The sequence below is a fragment of the Centropristis striata genome, chromosome 2 (genome assembly GCF_030273125.1).
Source record: "Centropristis striata isolate RG_2023a ecotype Rhode Island chromosome 2, C.striata_1.0, whole genome shotgun sequence".
Classification (NCBI taxonomy): domain Eukaryota; kingdom Metazoa; phylum Chordata; class Actinopteri; order Perciformes; family Serranidae; genus Centropristis; species Centropristis striata.
The window spans coordinates 38,756,911-38,775,229 of record NC_081518.1 but is presented as its reverse complement, the minus strand read 5'-3'; the positions used below and the strand labels follow the sequence as shown (position 1 = coordinate 38,775,229).

The 18,319-nt window shown below is 39.0% G+C and overlaps 2 protein-coding genes across 2 annotated transcripts in view; one reads left to right on the top strand and one right to left on the bottom strand.

Annotated features, from left to right (window-relative positions):
* LOC131992723 (AT-rich interactive domain-containing protein 3B-like) overlaps positions 1–870 on the top strand; it is a 49,368-nt gene extending 48,498 nt beyond the window's left edge. Inside the window, 1 exon segment of the mRNA XM_059358394.1 lies at positions 15–870. Within this exon segment, the coding sequence (XP_059214377.1) occupies positions 15–211 (197 nt within the window). The 3' untranslated portion in view covers positions 212–870.
* Positions 871–5,457: 4,587 nt separating this feature from the next.
* Positions 5,458–17,966, bottom strand: LOC131981243 (semaphorin-7A). Its single transcript, XM_059345461.1, has 12 exons — positions 17,810–17,966; positions 17,660–17,701; positions 17,459–17,569; positions 16,653–16,763; positions 16,396–16,535; positions 16,070–16,242; positions 15,443–15,545; positions 15,104–15,287; positions 13,367–13,482; positions 12,993–13,138; positions 9,185–9,249; positions 5,458–7,839 (listed from the first exon to the last, which is right to left on the bottom strand). Exons 5-12 carry the CDS (start codon positions 16,426–16,428, stop codon positions 7,439–7,441), a joined length of 1,221 nt encoding a protein of 406 aa, XP_059201444.1. The 5' UTR covers positions 16,429–16,535; positions 16,653–16,763; positions 17,459–17,569; positions 17,660–17,701; positions 17,810–17,966; the 3' UTR covers positions 5,458–7,438.
* Positions 17,967–18,319: the final 353 nt, after the last annotated feature.

Sequence of the window (18,319 nt, the reverse complement as noted above, 5' to 3'; positions counted from 1 at the left end):
CTGTTTTCCTGCAGGAACCCTGTTTGCCCAGAAGTCTGGTGGGGCCCCGGGGTCTGCTATGTCAGCCGCTGCTGCTGCTTCAGCCTCCCCTGCTGGAACCAGCTCCAGCTTTGGCTTCTCTGCACCCCTGGCTCAGACCCTCAGCCCCTCATCCTCTTCCTCCTCCAAGGGCCCTGGCTCGGCTGAGCCGGCCCCCAGTGGGTCACCCTAACTCAGGCTGCCCTTTGTACCTGCTCCCCAGGCCTCTCTCCCACCGGGAGGCCCAGCAAGAATATACAGTACAATGAGAAACCGATAAGAATAACAAACTGTTGCACAACAAATACCTCATCAACCCTGTCAACCTCTTGGCTGTCCAATCATGAACACAGAGCCCAAGAATATTATATGACGGCACGTGCCCAAACGCACAGCTATGCATTTTATTCAACGTACAAACACATACATGCACTACACTACAAACACACTCAAGTATACACGTACAGACACACAATCTACACATGCATACACTTGTTAATCCTAATGAACATGCTAAACACAATCAGCTCAGCCAAAACCCACTGACAGGTGTAGTCACAACTGAACTTGAAAAGTTTTATCTTAGGACATTTTGTTTGTTTGTTGCCATTTTGTTGTCTTTTTGATTTTGTGTTTTAGAATGATTTTGTTTTTAGTTTTTCTCTTTTTACATACCTCAAATCAAGTAACCTGCAGTGGTGTCTTTACCTCAGGAGCTGTAGTATATTTAACCTGAATCAACTTTATTTTTATATTCTTTTTTTGACCTAGTTGCAATCAGGGGAAGTCGGGTAACTCTCACCAGTGGAACCTCATGTACAGATCCCCCACCTCACAGTGACAGGCCCCCAACCCGGGCCACTCAGGTTTCTTCAACACACTGTAGACTCAAACTGGTGAATGATCAGATGCTGTAGATCAGCACATTAAATACCTAGCTTCACAACTCTACCCTCAGTTCAGATAAGTAAGTAATTATATTGGTTGGAAGGTTAATGATTTACACAAAACCTCCCAATATGGACATGATTTCACCAAACTCTTACCTCTCTCTTGCAACGCACAGGATTTTTATGTCCACCTTAAAGTCAAGTTATCGCAGGTCCACACAAACTGTCATTAAACATGTAGCGCACAAAGTTGGGGGGGAAAAGAAACTCTAATCCACCCACAGCTGGCCATTTCTCCACCCAGCTCCTGTTTATGTTACAGAAAGGTTCAGGTTTTGGGTTATTTGTCCCCCATTTGTGCATCCTTCCTCCAGCCGCAGCCACAGGGCTGAAGTCAATCTGACGGCATCCTCGTCAATACAAACTTCTCAGACCTCACACTGGCCTCTCTGCTCTGGAGGGCGTCTCTCTCAGGAAGCAATGTGACAACTGCAAGGAATCACTGTTTTAATTTAAAGAAAAAAGAAGGGATTCATACCTGAAGAATGCACACGTCTACATGACTGCTCAAGAATACCTCATCAGACTCTCTCAAAAGGAGAGCTACACTACATACCTCATACGGCTGCGAAGCCATCAAGACTTGACGCCACAACCCGTGATGGAAATCCTACCTGAACTGAACATGAACGTACTGACACGCTGCTGGTGGTTTTTTGGGGACAAACAGAACTGGGATGGGTTTGCTATCCCTCTCCTCCTGTGTTCACTTGTATAACTTGTTTTATGCTTGCTTCTGTTTCTTTTTTTTCTTTTTTTTGGTTCCTTAAGTCTGAGAAGAGTGATAAATCTGCATTTTTTTTTCAGGGAAGAGGAAAACAGTAGTTAGTTCCTCACTGACACGTGTAGATTTGTAGGATTGTCAACCGGTTTCCAGGTTGCAGGGGTCAAAAAAATTCAAAACAATCGACCATGTTAACCTTAAATTAGACTGCGTCTTTTTTTACGACAGCGGCAAAATGATATGCATGTGTACAATCATGTGACCAGTGTTTTAACACCCAAATCCTCTGGTTCACGTTAGCCTCTGGTTATTGCACAGCTAGATACCAAAGACTAACCAGGTCGCTCCTCTTGATTGATCCCTCGTACAATCCTGCCCACACCTGCTGTGATGCAGAGCACGGCAGTTAAAGAATAACATCGCATCTGATCCCATTTAATCTTTAGTTTTTTTCCTAAAGTAAGTAAAAATATCTTAAAGTGAGGTAAAACCCCTTGTTTCACGTTTTGACCTGATTATTGGAATGTTTCAATGGTATAAGTAAATTTATATAATGACTCAAAATCTGATTGCATTACATATTTTTATTAGCAGCTATTCAAGTTTTTCCACCAGGACAGATGCTGTGGCTTTCCAGTGCTGTCCCCCCAATTTAATTCTTTTACACTTATGGGCTCTTTGTGCTGGATTTAACACCCAGTTTGCACGCATGCCCTCTCAGCCAGTGTAAAAACACCCATCTCCTGATAATCCAAAAATAGTTGAATTATCCCTCCAATGTAAGGTATTTTTCCCTTTTAAAGTACATTTTTTTAGCATTATGAAATACCACAAAGGATGCAAAATAATTTTCTAGCTTTATCTGTGTTGAATGTGAGGCATTTTAACCGTTTAGAAACCTCTTTAAGCCCAGTGTGATCCGAGGTGGGCAGCCTTGTTGCTTTCATTAGTATTTTAGCCATTACGTGTCAGGTTTTGCAGATGTTTTGCAGTGCAGATCACAGTTGAGGGTTTAAGGACTTGAGGACGGTGCCACAAGTCCTTTTTGGTGTACCCTTCAGAACCCTATATGACACATAACTGTATTTTATAAAGGTGAGAACTGTAGATGCTGCCTTAAAGTAGTTGCTGGTGAGATCCAGCCAGTGCAGTTTTCACTACTCAACTGGCTGGGAAAATGTCTTTCTCTTCGAGCTTAATCCTTTGGAGAGTCTTTTTATTTTGGTAAATAATTCAATCAGACGTTAGACACCAGTTGTCATTCAGGCTTTTGGCAACAACTGTGTTTTGCTATTTATTTGTGTTTTTCTTTTTCTTTTTTTTTGGTGGACTATGTTTTCAGTAACAGTTGAGCTTAATAATTTAGGCTATGTTACTGAAACATTTTCTTGTTTCTAATCTCCAGGCTTTCTGTTTCATCTGCTTAGTCTAAGCAAAGAGTGTTTGATAGTGTAGCTTCACTGCCTTTGTATGTATGTATGTATGCATGTATGTATGTGTGTGTGTTTGAGTTTGTGTGTGCAAGCAGGTTCAGTAAATACAGTAAGTGGTTGCAGTTAAACCTGTAATACCATTAGGTATACTGTAGGTGGTGTCACTGCCACATCTTTTATATCAAAGTAGGAGGTGATTTATCAAACATGAGTTTTGATGAATTTTTTTAAAAACACAGTGGAAATTTAAAAATCCATATTTTTCTCTTTACTGGAGCACAATTTATCAATCTAGATTGTTTTGGTGTGAGCTGTTGAGTATTGGAGATATCGGCCATAGAGATGTCTGCCTTCTCTGGAATATAATGGGAATATATTAGAATATTTTATGTAGGAACTCTTTTTAGTATAATTCCTACATGCAGTTACTCACAACACAGTCTGTGGACTTTGATCAGGTGATGACTGACATCTGTAAAAAAAAAAAAAAAAAAAAAAACACATTGCTGTTGAGTTTTTTAAATGTATTTATTGGTGCTTTTGAGCACCACAAGAATCTAGTTTCATTGTATTGAAGAGTAGGCAGACATCTCTACAGCTGATACCTCCAGCACTCTGCAGCTCGCACCAAAATGATCTAGACTAATAAATAGCAACACAGATATTGAGAAAAATATGGGTTTTTGGTGTAAATGGGGAAATTCTTTCCAACATTAGTCTCATTTACATCTGTATAGTTCCCGTTTTGTTGACTGGGAGCTGCCCATTACACCCACAGTCATCTTCTGCTAGAATGGCACTTTGTTGTTCGTTTTTTAGGGAGTGGAAAGTATTGAGGGTTGGTCATTCACTTCTCCTCTCTGATCTCTGGGCTTCAAGCCAGCAACCCTCTGGTCACCTCACTTACCTCCAAGCTCTTGCCACCTGGTTTGCTGTGTGGATGAGTATATATGATGCGTTGTGCCTGTGAGCCTGCATCTGTGTGTGTGCGTGCGTGTGTGTCTATTAGAGACCGCCCCTACCTCGTCATACCACAATACCTCAGGGCAGTGGGCTGCAGTCACTGTTGCGTTCGATATTGAAGCTGCATTGAGGGACGAGTACTGACGGAAGCTGCGGTCATTTCGCTGAATGCAACGTTGGTTTTTGGGTTTGCATTTTTTTGGATTTGTGTCGTCAGTAACTGTAGGCGAGGTCTCGTCACTCAGGAAGCTGTGAAGTTGGAAGTCTGCAGAACCTTTTGTCTCTCAGATGATTTTGGAGTTAATTCAGTTTTAAATTGTTTAAAAACTAACCTGATCTGTGTAAAAACAGGCGCATATGCAAGTGGTTATCGAATACCTCATTTATCAATTTTATGTTGTTGTTTTTGGCTTGTACAATGCTCCGTATATTAATTCAACTGTGGGGTTTGTGCATATTTTTGTACTGTTATTATTATTATGGACATGGTAATAATGATATTACTGATATTATAGTTTTCTCTTTGATTAAAGCAAACAAAAAAAATAGGACAAAACACATGAATGCTTGTAAAAACTGGTTTGTGCTGATTGTATTTAAGAGGAGCACTTTTCCAAAGTGGTTTTCACACATTCAGTTTTGTTCATATTAGTAATATAAAGATATGGTTCTCAGGGCTTTAAACTTGTATGTCATGATAAAGTTTTACTTTATATCTTATTTCCATGTGTGTTTGTTTTATTTCCTCTTTAAAGTGTTGGGCCTTTGAGACCACCATATTTTGTGCTCTGTTAATCATGCCCACCTCATGCTGGTGAACCGAGAACTGTCACTTCCTCTTACACATATTTTCGATTAGAAAAAAAAAACATTTATTTCCGCTTTCCACTACAGGTTTCTGTGTCACAGGTCTATAAAAATTCCCTTTACCAGAAATGCCACTTCAAGGTGCTTCAACAAGTGGTTCTGATATTTGAATATGATCAATCATTTTTTCCCCAAGTGGCCTCGATGTGACAGCTTTCTTCCCCCTCACACAGCAGATCAATGGTTCAGGAAAACAATATGAGTTGTGAAAAAAAATGTTTCCCATCAACTCTTTCTGTATTTTCCCACGCGTAATGGTTCTGTCCCATTTAGAGCACATGGGACAAACTAACAAGTAGTTTCTTTCTCACAGTGACTGCAACAATAAGTTTCACTTTTAAGGTTCATTTGATAGCAGAAATGTTTGTCAAAGCTGGGTGTTGCAGACTGTGTGAAGTGTTGCATGCATGTTGCAAATTCATTTTACTGCTGCTTCCCTTTCTGAAGTGTGCTGAAAACTAGTAGAACGTAACAATTAATGACAGTAAACTGCAGGTTGAAAACCTTTATTTATATGAATAAGCAGCAATGCACATAGCTTGAAGTATACTATTAAATATTGTCTTACAAAAATAAATTCATTGAATGGCTCAAATGCAGATTAAAGATCTTGCAACAAACAAGCACTCAATCACTTCAAGTACACAGTAGCAGATATCATTACGTACACCGGGAAAGTTTCTTCAAATATCCTGTTAGAAACTGCAACCAGGACACATCTGGTAAATCTTTAATGCTGCAGCATTGACCTCCATTTGTTGATTTATTGGCCAATTTAACATCTGGCTGAAGGACAGCAGATGAAAATGTGCCTTTTGACGAGTACTGGCACATTTATACTGATGTTGATTAACGCACATTGTCCCTGAGAATAAATAAATTAATTAAATTTCCTTTGGACTTGAGGAAGAGATCTATGAGTTGGATATATCCAGTAAAACTAAAGCTGTCTGCTTGGCTAAAAACACTGAGAGGTATGTGATGCGTACATAGATCTACACAAATGTAACATGTTAAAGACGTGTATGTGTGACTTGGGTGAACTGATCCTTTAAAGATTACGATCACATCAACTATCTTGCTCCTACCACTCTCATATCAAACATATCGGTACAAAATATAAGACAGCTAAAACTCTGGATTTAAGATAATGAAGCAGAAAAGTTAACAAAATACTTTTTTTCCGCCAGGTACTTTGTGACCCTGTCTGTGAAAGGTGCTTCATAAATAAACATATTATTATTATTATTATTAAACTCTATTATTAAATGGTGGTCTGAAAGCACCATTAAGGAGCAGTGTATAGGACTGAGGGAATATTGGCAGAAATGGAATCTATACCTAACAACTGTATAATCACCTGAAACTAAAAATCATTGTGTTTTTCTTAGCTTCTTATCCCTTCAACCAAACACTGGCTTAAGAGAGGGATTTTCGTGTTTTTACATTACTCAAAGGCCCCTTTAGGTTCTCTACAATCTTGGAAAGAGAGGTGCGAGCAGAGGTGTATTTAGATGCCACTAAATCCTACACACTGCTCCTTTAAGGCTCACAATGACCTCGTCTGGTCACATTCACACTTTACTAGCCAAAATAGGCATGGCTGAAAAATGAACAGCTGAACTTTGCATTTTCAACATCTCGACAATTTCACAATGTGTTGCTATACTGACTTCTTGACGAACAAGAAAATGTCGAAAGCCTGTTAAGCAAGTTTGAGGTAGTATGCAACATAGAAAATTACAGCTCGCCCTTGTAGAATTTCCCATTAAAAGGAACCGGATGTAAAACAGGTGGTATTTCAAAAGAACAGAAACAAAACACATAATATTCCTATCTTATTGCACATCCCATGACTCATTTACCTGCCAGCTATTGGTTTCACCATATTTCAGTGGGAAACTACAGTTCTGTGTAGTTTCTCACTGTGATTAGAACAAAATCAATATGTTTATCATACATTTTTCATCATAAATGGTTAAAAGTACTCTGGTTGTGTGGAGTCTGAGACGAACACCCCCAGTGAAATGTCAAAGATATCAAACATGCTAAAAAAGAAACATTTGAGTATTTACACGTACATTTCTATTTCACATTCTTTTGACAATATGCTTCTTTAAGGCTAGGGCTAATTATGTACATTCACAAGTTTTCAGTCAAGCAATAAAACAGATTGTTGGCTAGATTGTCTGTTTTCATTTAAAAGTACACTTCAAAATGATGCTGATCTACAAATACCAAAAGTGCAATCAAAAAATAGTTAGTAAAATTAAAGGAAATAATTACCGTTAGGACTTGGAACAAAATATATTGAACAGAATCTGCAAATTGTCTCATTCTTTGTATTTTTTTTAAATTTTCAACAACATCCCAAATTTTTTGGTATAGGTGTTGTATAATGTTTCGGCCTGAGCTATCATGTGACTACAAGCACTTAGCAGGAGGATGGGTTGTTTATCGCTATCGTTTTCTTTTTATGTTACTTACTCAGGACTTACAAACTGTCTGATAAACTCTTCAGAATAATGAATCAGAACAGCGAGGAGACCAAGCCAGACCAGTGGGCTTGATGAACGGCCCGCAGCCCTGTTTCCCAGCTTCAGTTGGACCTCTACCAGGACTCTTCTGTAGCCCATCTCCTCCGACACACATTTGTGAATTCCCACCTGCTCATCACCCATGTTGTCAATCAGAAAATCGCAGTGCTTCTCCCTCATGCTGCAGGATGTGTTGCTTTTAGGGTGCTGCCATGTATACTGGGCATGGTGGGACAACATTGGGCACCTGAGGAAATACTTGGACCCAGAACAAAGTGTGATGATGTTTTCCTTGGTCTCGTCTGCAGGTGTATCAGTCAGGGGTTGGTGATGTGAGGTGTAAAACTCTAAATGTGAAAAATGAAAATGTCAGGGATGTGAGGGGCAACACTCATTGTGGCAGTGGCATGACAAGAGCAAAACAACATTGCATGTAGAGCAAGATAACATGTGCTTCTAGGAAGTGGCTAAGTCATTCCCGTATCATGTGAAGCATATGGTAAGATAAGATCGTGAGGGTTCAAAACCACTTAAATTCAGCTCTTAGGTTACAGACAGACAAAGCAAGGCGATATTTAATGCGCCTAATTTAACCAGAAACTTGGGTTGTCAAAAGTATCGATACTCAAAAAAGTATCGATACTAAAACATTGTATCCGGATACAATACTCATTCTCAAAAGTATAGAGTATCTGAAGCTTGTTATCATAGTTGCAGTTTCTTTTTGCACAACCGTTTTTTATTATAAATATTTAACCTGTGGTTCTGTTCATTTTTACATGTTGCATTTTTCTTGTTAATACAAATATTTCTGTTAAATTTTGGGGTTTTTGTTTTTATCCTTGTGGTATCGAAAATGGTATCGAGTATCGAATATTTTCCTGAGTATCGGTATCGAGTTGAAAATTTTAGTATCGTGACAACCCTACCAGAAACACATTCAGAACGCAGAACACTGAGAAGTTGAACTTCAGTGAGTATTGTTGGATTTAAAGAGCCTAGCTATTTATTTGGAGATAAAGTGCATGTGTTGGGTTAGGATGAAGACGGTAAAAAAATCCAATTCAAATACAGTATCGGCCTTAGAGCAAAAATTATAAAATCATAATGTTGCACACATACAACACTCCCAAACCTGGCACGAAACTGTAATTTTATCGCAATGCAGACCAAGGTTATTATAGTTAACGAAAACTTAAAATAATGAAAACTAGAATTGAAAAAACATTTTTGTCAGCTGGAACAAAAACAAAAACGAGAATTTTTTTAAAAGCGATAACTAGTTGAAACTGTTTTATGTGGTTACAAAACTAACCAAAACTATAGTGAAAATGTCCTTGGTTTTCATCTTTGTCAATTTTTTTCATACCTTTTTGGCTGATATGAAATCTATTTCATCTGTCTGGTTTTATGACTGAATAAACTTATTGGGGCTGAGATGGATAAGACAAAGGAAGTAAAAGTAACATTTATTGAGACTTTTTTGAATCTCACACCCAACAAATACCCCATTACAGAAAAACTAACACTAAAACTAATAAAAACTAAACTAAAACTAAGCATTTTCCAAAAAATCTGTGGTTTAACACATACACATTATTTGTATGATGTAACTTCTTGTTTTTCAGTACACCATATAAAGTATGTCAAACTTCTTCTCAGACTGCAGTAAACTCATGAATATCTGTATACCTTTTCCAGGGTTGTGAACATTTGGTAGACACTTGTCCTCTTGTGTCTTGTCCTGAAGTGTGCCTCTGTGAAAGGAGAGGGCAGCTCAGTCAGAAAATATGCCAGTTATAATAAATACATTGTGAGCTTTTCACAGTACACAGGTGTCACAATGCACAGTTACCTTAGATTGAAATAATGAGGGCTAATGACACTTTTGGAGCCGACATGATCTTAAAATACTTACAGAACACAAGCCCCTAAAAGAAGAAGTTCAGAAAATGCACTTTAGCTGTGCTTTCAGACTCTAATTTTGCTGCATACCACAGCTGCCAGTTTTCTCTTTAACTTTGAAATGATTCAGAGAAACAACTCCAAATAAATGTTATTTAAAAAACAGTATATTATTTAAGGTAATCATCCACATGTAGTACTGTTCACGGTAATTAATTGTAAGGTAGATTCCCTTATTAAGTCTAGTTTGAATAGATGCCACATAGATCTTCACCAGAATATAGGAAGCAGGTTACAACTTCCGTTCTTGACTTCCGTCACCTCATTGTAAGTAGAGTAAAGGGGGGCTCAGGGGGGCTCAGGGGGGCTCCTTGCAGTCATTGCACTGCAACACCATAGATGCACAGCCAGTTGAACTATTACTCAGAGCGAGAATACACAACGTACACTCTAGGTATCACTCTGTGCCATCCTTTCCACATCTGGACAAATTATGTAAAATGATAATACAAATATTAATCATTTCTTCCTCTTTGAGTCATTGAGCAAGTTATGAACCAGGCTTTGACAAATGTTTCTATAATGCACTACATGGAAAAGAGATTTTCACGATCAAAGCCATGACCCACATTGCAGGAACTGTGTATGCAGATGTACTCCTCTGTGCTAAATGTGTTAAACTTCCTGTACGTACGCTGTGTAGACCACTAGTTCCTCACCTCACCACATACCAGGAAATGTATATCTAGCCTTACCACTGAATCTTTCAGTGGTAAGGCTTTACAGAGAAACCAGTCTGTCAGGTTACAGGTGAACTGCATTTAAATGAACTTGTTATGAGTTTGTGATAGCTGGACTGAAACTACATGTAAGGGGAGAAAGTAGTTAAACCTGTACATATGATCCATGCAACTCTCTACAATTTGCAAAGAGCGTTTACTTGAAAGACAGTGCTGCAACATAAGAGCTGTCTTATATTATCATTATAACAGGAAAGCTGTTGTGTTTTATCCTCCCCCTTTTTATCTATGAGGATGTCCTCATAGATAAAAGTTGCTGCGATCTGAAAATAAATGCAAATTCACAACAGCTCAGACCATGTACGTGCATGAGACCATGAAAGATGGAAACTGAAATATTTTATTACTATAACAAGAAACTTGTCTCATATGTTGTTTTATACATTAAGCATTCGCTCCTCATGGATGCTCACTCATAATCACTTGCTGTCATAGTCTGGTTCTGTCGACCATGTTATCAGCTCTCCACACAGCCAATAGCTCAGTGCCACACCTACTACGTTAGCCTATCACCCTGCTGCTGCCTCTTATCAAATATGATTCCCTCCTTAGTAGTCCATGCTACTGCTACCCGTGCACTGCTCGCAATGCTGTACAGTTCATCTGTTCATTACCATTGCTGATCGTCGAAATTGGCAAATGTTCACATACATAGGTCTTCACTATCTCGTTGGAAGTAGAAAGTGGTAGGAACCTTCTCCCACTCAGGACACTCCCTGATTGCTACCGTGCAGTCAACCTAAGCTATCCTAGTTACGCCTGACAGTGATCAGCCTCTGCCTCATTCATCGTCCCTCGTCATCTCCAGGCCTCGCTCTGCTTCCTGTCTACATGCTTCACCTGCTCACAGGTATGGTCTTTCATCATGGCAGAGAATCAACACAGTCCAAGTTCCACTCCCCATAAGTGAAGCGTCAGGTTTAAAATGTTTGTACCTGATTGTCATCCACTCAGTGCTGCTATTAAGCAGTTTCGAGGGACTTGTCCAGACAGTAACATTCTCATACCATCCCCTGCTCAAGGCCAAACAAGTACAGAAATTTCAGAGATTGCGTTTTCTTGCCTAATACTAAAGTATCAGACTCTTTTTAAATCAAGCATTAATTATGGGAACACCACAAAACATCCCCTCTGTCGCAAAGGGCATGTGGTCATAAATAATCATTTCAAGATCATTGTTCCAAATCTTCAGTTTCTTCTTTATTAAGCCATGTTTATAAGTGTTGGCGGTGCTATTTGTCATTATTCAAATGCTATATATCTGCTACCGTTTATGTTGTTTGCCTGTGCCCTAATCTGCTATTATCCAGCATCTAACTGATCTAACTCATCACACTGGTCTATCTGGCCTCTCTCATTGTATTTTGTTCAGTTAAGTTCACTGACTTCACTGGTCTATTTGTGTCAATGCTCTGGTCCATTCGGACCTCACTCACTGGTCCACTGCACTGGTTTACCAAGACCTCCATTTCAAGTTAATTTTTGCCATCGAACTGGACTATCGCTGTTCATAACAACAACACCAGAGGCCTTGTGATGGCACCACACCAGCCCAAATTGGGCCATGGGTAGCAAACACCCCTTTCTTACTTCCTATGTCTCTATTTCCAGTTCTTGTCATGCTATTGGGCTATTTTGACACACACACACACACACACACACACACACACACACACACACACACACGTGACAATAAGCCTCTTAAAGTCAAGTGACTGCTGTTTAGCGGCCAAAACTCATGACAGTGTTATGCTCAGTGCTCAACTTAAAACAACTGCTCAGTTTACTTTGCATGAGTGTGAGTTTTAAGACCTGCTTCCCTGGAAATGATGTACCCATTGTCTGTAGGACAGCCAAAACAGCTGACAGATGTGCAATTAATTGTTGTTAAAAGACAGACAGCTGAAACCAGGTTGGGACTGTCTCCAAAATGAAGTTTTCAAACAGGCCAGATGTACTGTTTCATAAGGTCGTCACCTTATGATGTTGAAACATTTTGGTAACATGATCTACATAATCATTATCAGAGTTGCTTCACATGGGAAGTGATGACTCCTGAATGGGTGCAGTTTACTGTGAATCAGCTGCAAGCGCTACCAAGTCGCACCATTTATCTGCGTAATGCTAAAAAGTATTTATAAAAGGCAGATGTGTACACACTGCAGGGTGTGCTTGGATGATTCTTCAGACACGCGTATGACTCAGCGGTACCCTGTACAGTTTATAACCACTAATGGAGCGATGCCTGTGAGTCAGTTCAGGCAGGCAACTTGACCTGTGCTGCCATACACACAACATGCCCCACTCCTCATACATCCTCCGCCAAAACACACCCTCTATCCAATCTAGCGCTCTATTTAAAATGAGTGTAATCCTCAGCTCTCCTCTGCCTGCCAATGCTGCTGCTGCATCTGTACTGCCGCTTGCTTCCTCAGCCCCACCACCACCCCAGCATCCACCTGTAGGCTCCGACAGGGGATTTATTATATCACTCCTCAATACCTCATGTTACTGCCGAGGAGTGATGAGGTCGGAGCCTAGACGCCAAAATTAAATCCAAGTTCATTGTCCAATAAACACATTATGCATCAAGTGAGTTGTCTGACTGAAATAGCAATGTAGAGCAATGTTTGAGAGGACTGCTGTTTTTTTGCATCACATCCTGGTTTCAAGCTTTTTCAAACTTTCAAGACAAGTTTGTTGTTTTAACTTATCCTGAAATAAATGTTGACTATACAATGTAATGGCTATAGAATACTGACTACAGTACAATACATGAATATGGGCAGTCTTACTGGATGTTAGGGATGCAGTGGCTGCAGTTCCAAATGCAGTAGGGATCTCTGGACAAGCGACAATCATCAACGCTTTTTCCATACTGATTACAGTTTGCAACATCCATTTGGACCAGTTCATTTCTGGAGTTCACATACAGCTTCCCCTGCAATGACACACACTTAAAATTGAAACAGGCAAATTTCTGATATTTTTATTAAAACCTGAACATCCTCAGAAAAGTTTAGACTTCATCTAAATAAATCCAAGTTGCATGCTCGTCTTTAAGAAGTACTACAATCCCCCTTTAACTCCATAACCGTTATTTTTATAGGAATAAAACTCCCACCCCAGATGAGTAGGACAGTTGTGTAGACAGAGCTGCGTTACTCACAGTGTCGGGGTTAAGCATCATGCTGAGGATGTGGGCTCTGTGCTCAAAAGGGTGGTATTCAGCGATGACAATGGTCTGACTGTTATTCTGCATCACTTTGTGAATTTCTCCATTATCTGTATGAATACACAGGAAGAGTCACAGAAACAGGCACATGATTAAATACTCAAACCTGCACAAACACACCTTGGTTACAAATCAACCTACTCATGTTTCATCACTTCATTGCATGCTTCCAGTGAAGCTTATCAAAAGTTTTGATAGTAAATGGAGAAGTAGTGCTATTGAGAGCATAATGATTCACTTGTTCTAGGTTGATTATCTCCAACTTTTATTACATTTATATATTTCCCCTTTAGCATGGGAAACTTCAGTTTGTTTTACAGTCTTCAGTCTTTTACTAATGAGAGCATGGACCTCTGTAAGGATGGTCATGATGGATAGGTTCAGCTGATTTTGGATCACACAATATAATTAAAAAGCAGCACCACCTTAGCAGCTGTAAGACAGATGTGGTTAAAACGTTCACAGCATATTTTACACCATTACAACTAATATAGTTTTCAAAACTTGCTGTCAGCCTTTCAAAGTTCTTTCAAAGCTAGGACATTATTTGTTATTATATGTCTGAAATTGTTTTTATTTTTTATTTTCAATAAATACCAGCAGCATCATGATAACTTATATAACCTTAAACAAAAAGTGTGTTGAATTTAATTTCAGTTAAACTTGAATTGTAAATGTTTTTGAACCTGCTGAACAATGGACCTTTAGTCTAGAAACATCTTGAAACATGTCTTCCTCTTGTGTTATTACAGTCGGTGCAATGATGCAAACTACTTTGTTCTTGGGAAATTAAAATAAACCTCACACCAAAACCAAAGTCGTGAGAAAGGTTGTTTGTTTTGATCTCAGAAAAAGATTATACTCAAAGACTATAAGCTTAAAAGCTCTGTTCATAGCAAAAAGGGAATAGAGTATAGTCTTTTCCAGGATAAGGTTCGAATACAATTTTTTTGTGTTCAATTCAAGCCAACTTGTACCACACACTTGTTTTTCTTGTAATTCTACTTACTACCTACTACTATGTTGAAGTTCAACTTTACAGAAAATATAGCCTTAGGGTACATGATACATTACACTTTTGATTAACCCTTCAATGAATCACACCACACACCCACATTTGCCCTCCAGGTGATCAGTGTGTCTCTACAACTCATTTTTCAGTCTTAGCTCAGAGGCTTCAAGGCTGAATCAGGCTTCAAGTGTCTGCAGGCCTTTTTTGCCAGCCAGGTATTTGGTACTGGCATGTAGAGATGCAGCACTGGCTTCTATCTCAGCTGTGTTAAATTGAACTTTTCCTGCTTATTTAAAGGTGCTGTACACGACATTCAGAGCATATCGATAGGCTCTCAATATGGATGTCCTACATTCACTAACATACACACATGGCTGGACTGGCTTCCACAGCAAAGCACAGAGACACAGACACACACATTGTGTCATTTCATTTAGGACGCCATAAATCCACCATATCTTTACATAATAGTTAGTTATTTCCTGTTATATTTATACTCTGAATGTCGTATAGAGAACCATTAAAATTTCAAATGTCAAGTGTAAAAAACGATTTACAGGAACCCGTGTCTGTAATGACCTTAAAAGGAACCAGATGTCCAGTACAGGACACTACAGTATTCTCAGTATTAACTTCCCTTAATTAACTTGTTTACTCACTTAGAGACAGGAACAGGACAGTGCTTCTCTTCTGGGAACCGTCAACATATATGTGGGTGTAGTTGTGGTGATTAGTGAGAAGCGGGCCAGAGTTGTCCACAGGCTGGACCGAGTCCTTCATATCTGTATTCTTCTCAATTTTCTTCAAGGTGTCTGAAAGGATCTTTGTGCTGTCTGGAACACACTGAAGAAAAAGGTATATGTTTTGGTTTGTGTTGTGATGGTTCAGTTACTGTGGTTATGCCTTTCCATTCCTGCACGGAGCAAATGCACAATAATGAAGGAGGCAAAAAGGAGAAGTTTATATTTGTTTTTAAGATCCTTTTGTGTGACACATACCTCTCTAGACCTGCCTTCTTGCTTGTCTGAGCCTTTAAATGGGGAGTTTATGAAGACTTTTTCGATATCTCCTAATTTATAGACACACACAGCACTCATCCCCCTGCAGAGAGACACAAAGGTCAGCTGGTGTACACAGAGACATCCTCAGCAACAAGAAACTACTGAGATCAGTAAATATTTTAGCCATGCTGGCCGTGACAAGCAGCTGAACAGACATTCCAAGTTTAGAAAGGGGAACTGCAGTCAACTTCCCCAAAAAAAGAGGAAACACAAACAAAATGTCTGCTAAGAGAAATAAGAGAAAAATAACCATGATCTACAAAAGCCCTTTTTGTCAACTTGAGTTTCATTTTTCGTCTTTATTTCTGTCCCACATGATTTTCTTTTGGTTGAACTGACCAACATAACAAATGACTCAACAACAGCAAAGTCATTCTGGTTTCCTCCTGACTTAAATGTGGTTTGAGTTTAATCCCATGATGCTGGAAAGAAACCACACTTTGTAATGACTGTATTAAAATACTTATACTGTACTCCATGTTTGGGATATTTCTATACTCACAACATGACTCAAACTTGGGAAGCAGCAGTGTTTTGAGTATATGAATGATAACTGAGTCGTACCATTCATTTCTGAAGAGTGCATAGACCTGGGTATCCTGCCACTGTCCTGCCTCCACAGTAGCTACGTCCACCAGCTCAGAGAAATACCCTTTGCTGTCTCCACAGAAGAGCCTGGCGTTCAACTGAGACGTCCAGGTAAGCTGCATGTTGTTCTTCGGACCACCACGATCTCTCTAGAAGCAATGCACAACCAAAGGATCTATCACTCCATAATTCATATGTAGCAGCTACTTTGTTCACACATCTGATGTTAAAAAAATGACATTTATATATTAAATCTAGTGAAAAAGAAATGTAAAATGCAATTATAATTTTTAATTGCACACCATGCAAACCCGGGTCACAAAAGGGAGCCACATGTCACTGTACAGGTCCTTGTCTCTGTTTTTCTCCTTGTAGAAGGCATACACTTTGGCGTTCTCGGGATCATCCTGTCTGCTGATCTCCAAACCCACATAGTGCTGCTCTGAAGACAGAAATGCAAAGTAAGTATTTGTCTTTATAGCTCTGGGCACTTCTGTGTCATTAAACTAACAAAATAACTCAAGGGAAAGCTGATCTATCCCCATGCAAACAGGCCAACCTTTATTATGGCTTGCTGGCGCAACTTTGTTCTTCCCAAACTTGTGGATGCCGACATATGGTGGAGATCCAGAGTATGTTATGTAGAGTTGACTATCTCCTGAATCTGAATCTGAAAAGACAGAACAAATGATAATATTATATATATATATATATATATATAAATTTAAAGTCTTTTTTTTATTATTTGAGATGAGAAGCGTGATGCTGATGTGTGTCTGGGAGTTCGCTGGAGCATCACTATGCTGTTGGCTTGCAGCAAGCATCAGTTCACTTTTCATATTTTCATTTTGCATATAAGCAAAACCTGCGTGAAAGGCATAATGTGTCTGTATTGTGATGCCAGAGGGAGGAAGCGCCAGCACCATAGGTAGCAAAGAAAGAGACAAAATCATTAAAAAATTGTTGAGTGAAGCAGGTTAGTGGGGTGGAAAAGTGCACAGACGTCTGAAAAAATAAACAAATCCTATGTGTACGTAAAACTCACCAACAAGCACAGACTGTTCACCTTCCTTTATGACAAAGTTACTTATGCTTTCACTTATGATGTTTATACTTTCAGAGCGACGGCAGCTGGGTGATTCCTCTGCTAAACTCTAAAATAAACACAAAACACAAGATCTTAAACTGTCCTTCATTTGGTAGCACAAAGGAGATTTGAGGAGCCAGTACACCTAATGAATAAAAGCTCTTGCATCTTACAGGTTCATCTGAAAAAAGAAATCAAGGAAATGTTGTACTTGCATCTGTTGTTTGAAACACATCAAACAACAACAATAAGCAGAAGTGTTTTTCTTTTTCTCTTACCATATTACAACACAGTGTTTGCTTGCCGTTGGTTCCGCATAGAAAAACATTCTCTTTGTTTTCTCTTCGGCCTTCTCTCTTGGGGACCACAGTGATGTTATAGTTACAATCCTAAATGACAAAAACATTGTAAATGTTCAGATCTTAGCAACATGTTACATAATCTTCTGATTGCTATTAAGTTTTGTTAAGTTCTTTTACTTTGCTGGAGCACTCCCAAGTCACGTCTGTTTTCACGGGACGCTGCGAAGAGAGAGAATGTCATTGTCATTGTTTCCTTGTCACAATAAAGCTATACTATCTGTTATTTGATTAGGAAACATAATAAAACAGATGTCAGATGTTCATTACCTTCTGAGGATTTTGAAAGTTGAATTTATTCAGGTGTCTTTGTCCAGCAGCTATGACAGTGTCCGGCTCTGTCCCCAGAATAATCCCAATAGGTGCATGGTCTCCAGGTAAAGGTGACCTTTTGATTGTCGTCTCTATAATAAAAATGAAGTGCTGAACATTGCAAATTCCAAACATCCAGACAGACATTCATGATTCCACGATAGAGAATTTCAATGATCCCTGACTTTCCTTTGTTAATTATTAGATAGCACGTCATTAAATTTGATGTAGATATTCATATCCTGTAAGGTGAATTGTAATATTTCTGGTGATAATTCAACTTTTCATCCAACACCTTCTTTTAACAGGACATACTGTTGGATGCAGTATGCATACGACTGCAGATTTGCACTGACTGACATGACCATGGAAGTGTTCTCAGATGGCTGCTTTCTGAAACAAATCACTTTTTAAAGCATATTTAAAATTATTAGATACTATTACACATTGTACATATAATGCATTACA

Bases quoted from the DNA above. Each gene is read 5' to 3' on its own strand.
- LOC131981243 (XM_059345461.1), bottom strand. From the start codon at position 16,428: ATGTGGCTCCCTTTTGTGACCCGGGTTTGCATG. The intron at 15,546-16,069 runs GTACGACTCAGT...GTCTCTCTGCAG, and splicing joins GCACTCTTCAGAAATGAATG to GGGGATGAGTGCTGTGTGTG. The intron at 13,139-13,366 runs GTGAGTAACGCA...GTGTCATTGCAG, and splicing joins TGATGCTTAACCCCGACACT to GGGAAGCTGTATGTGAACTC.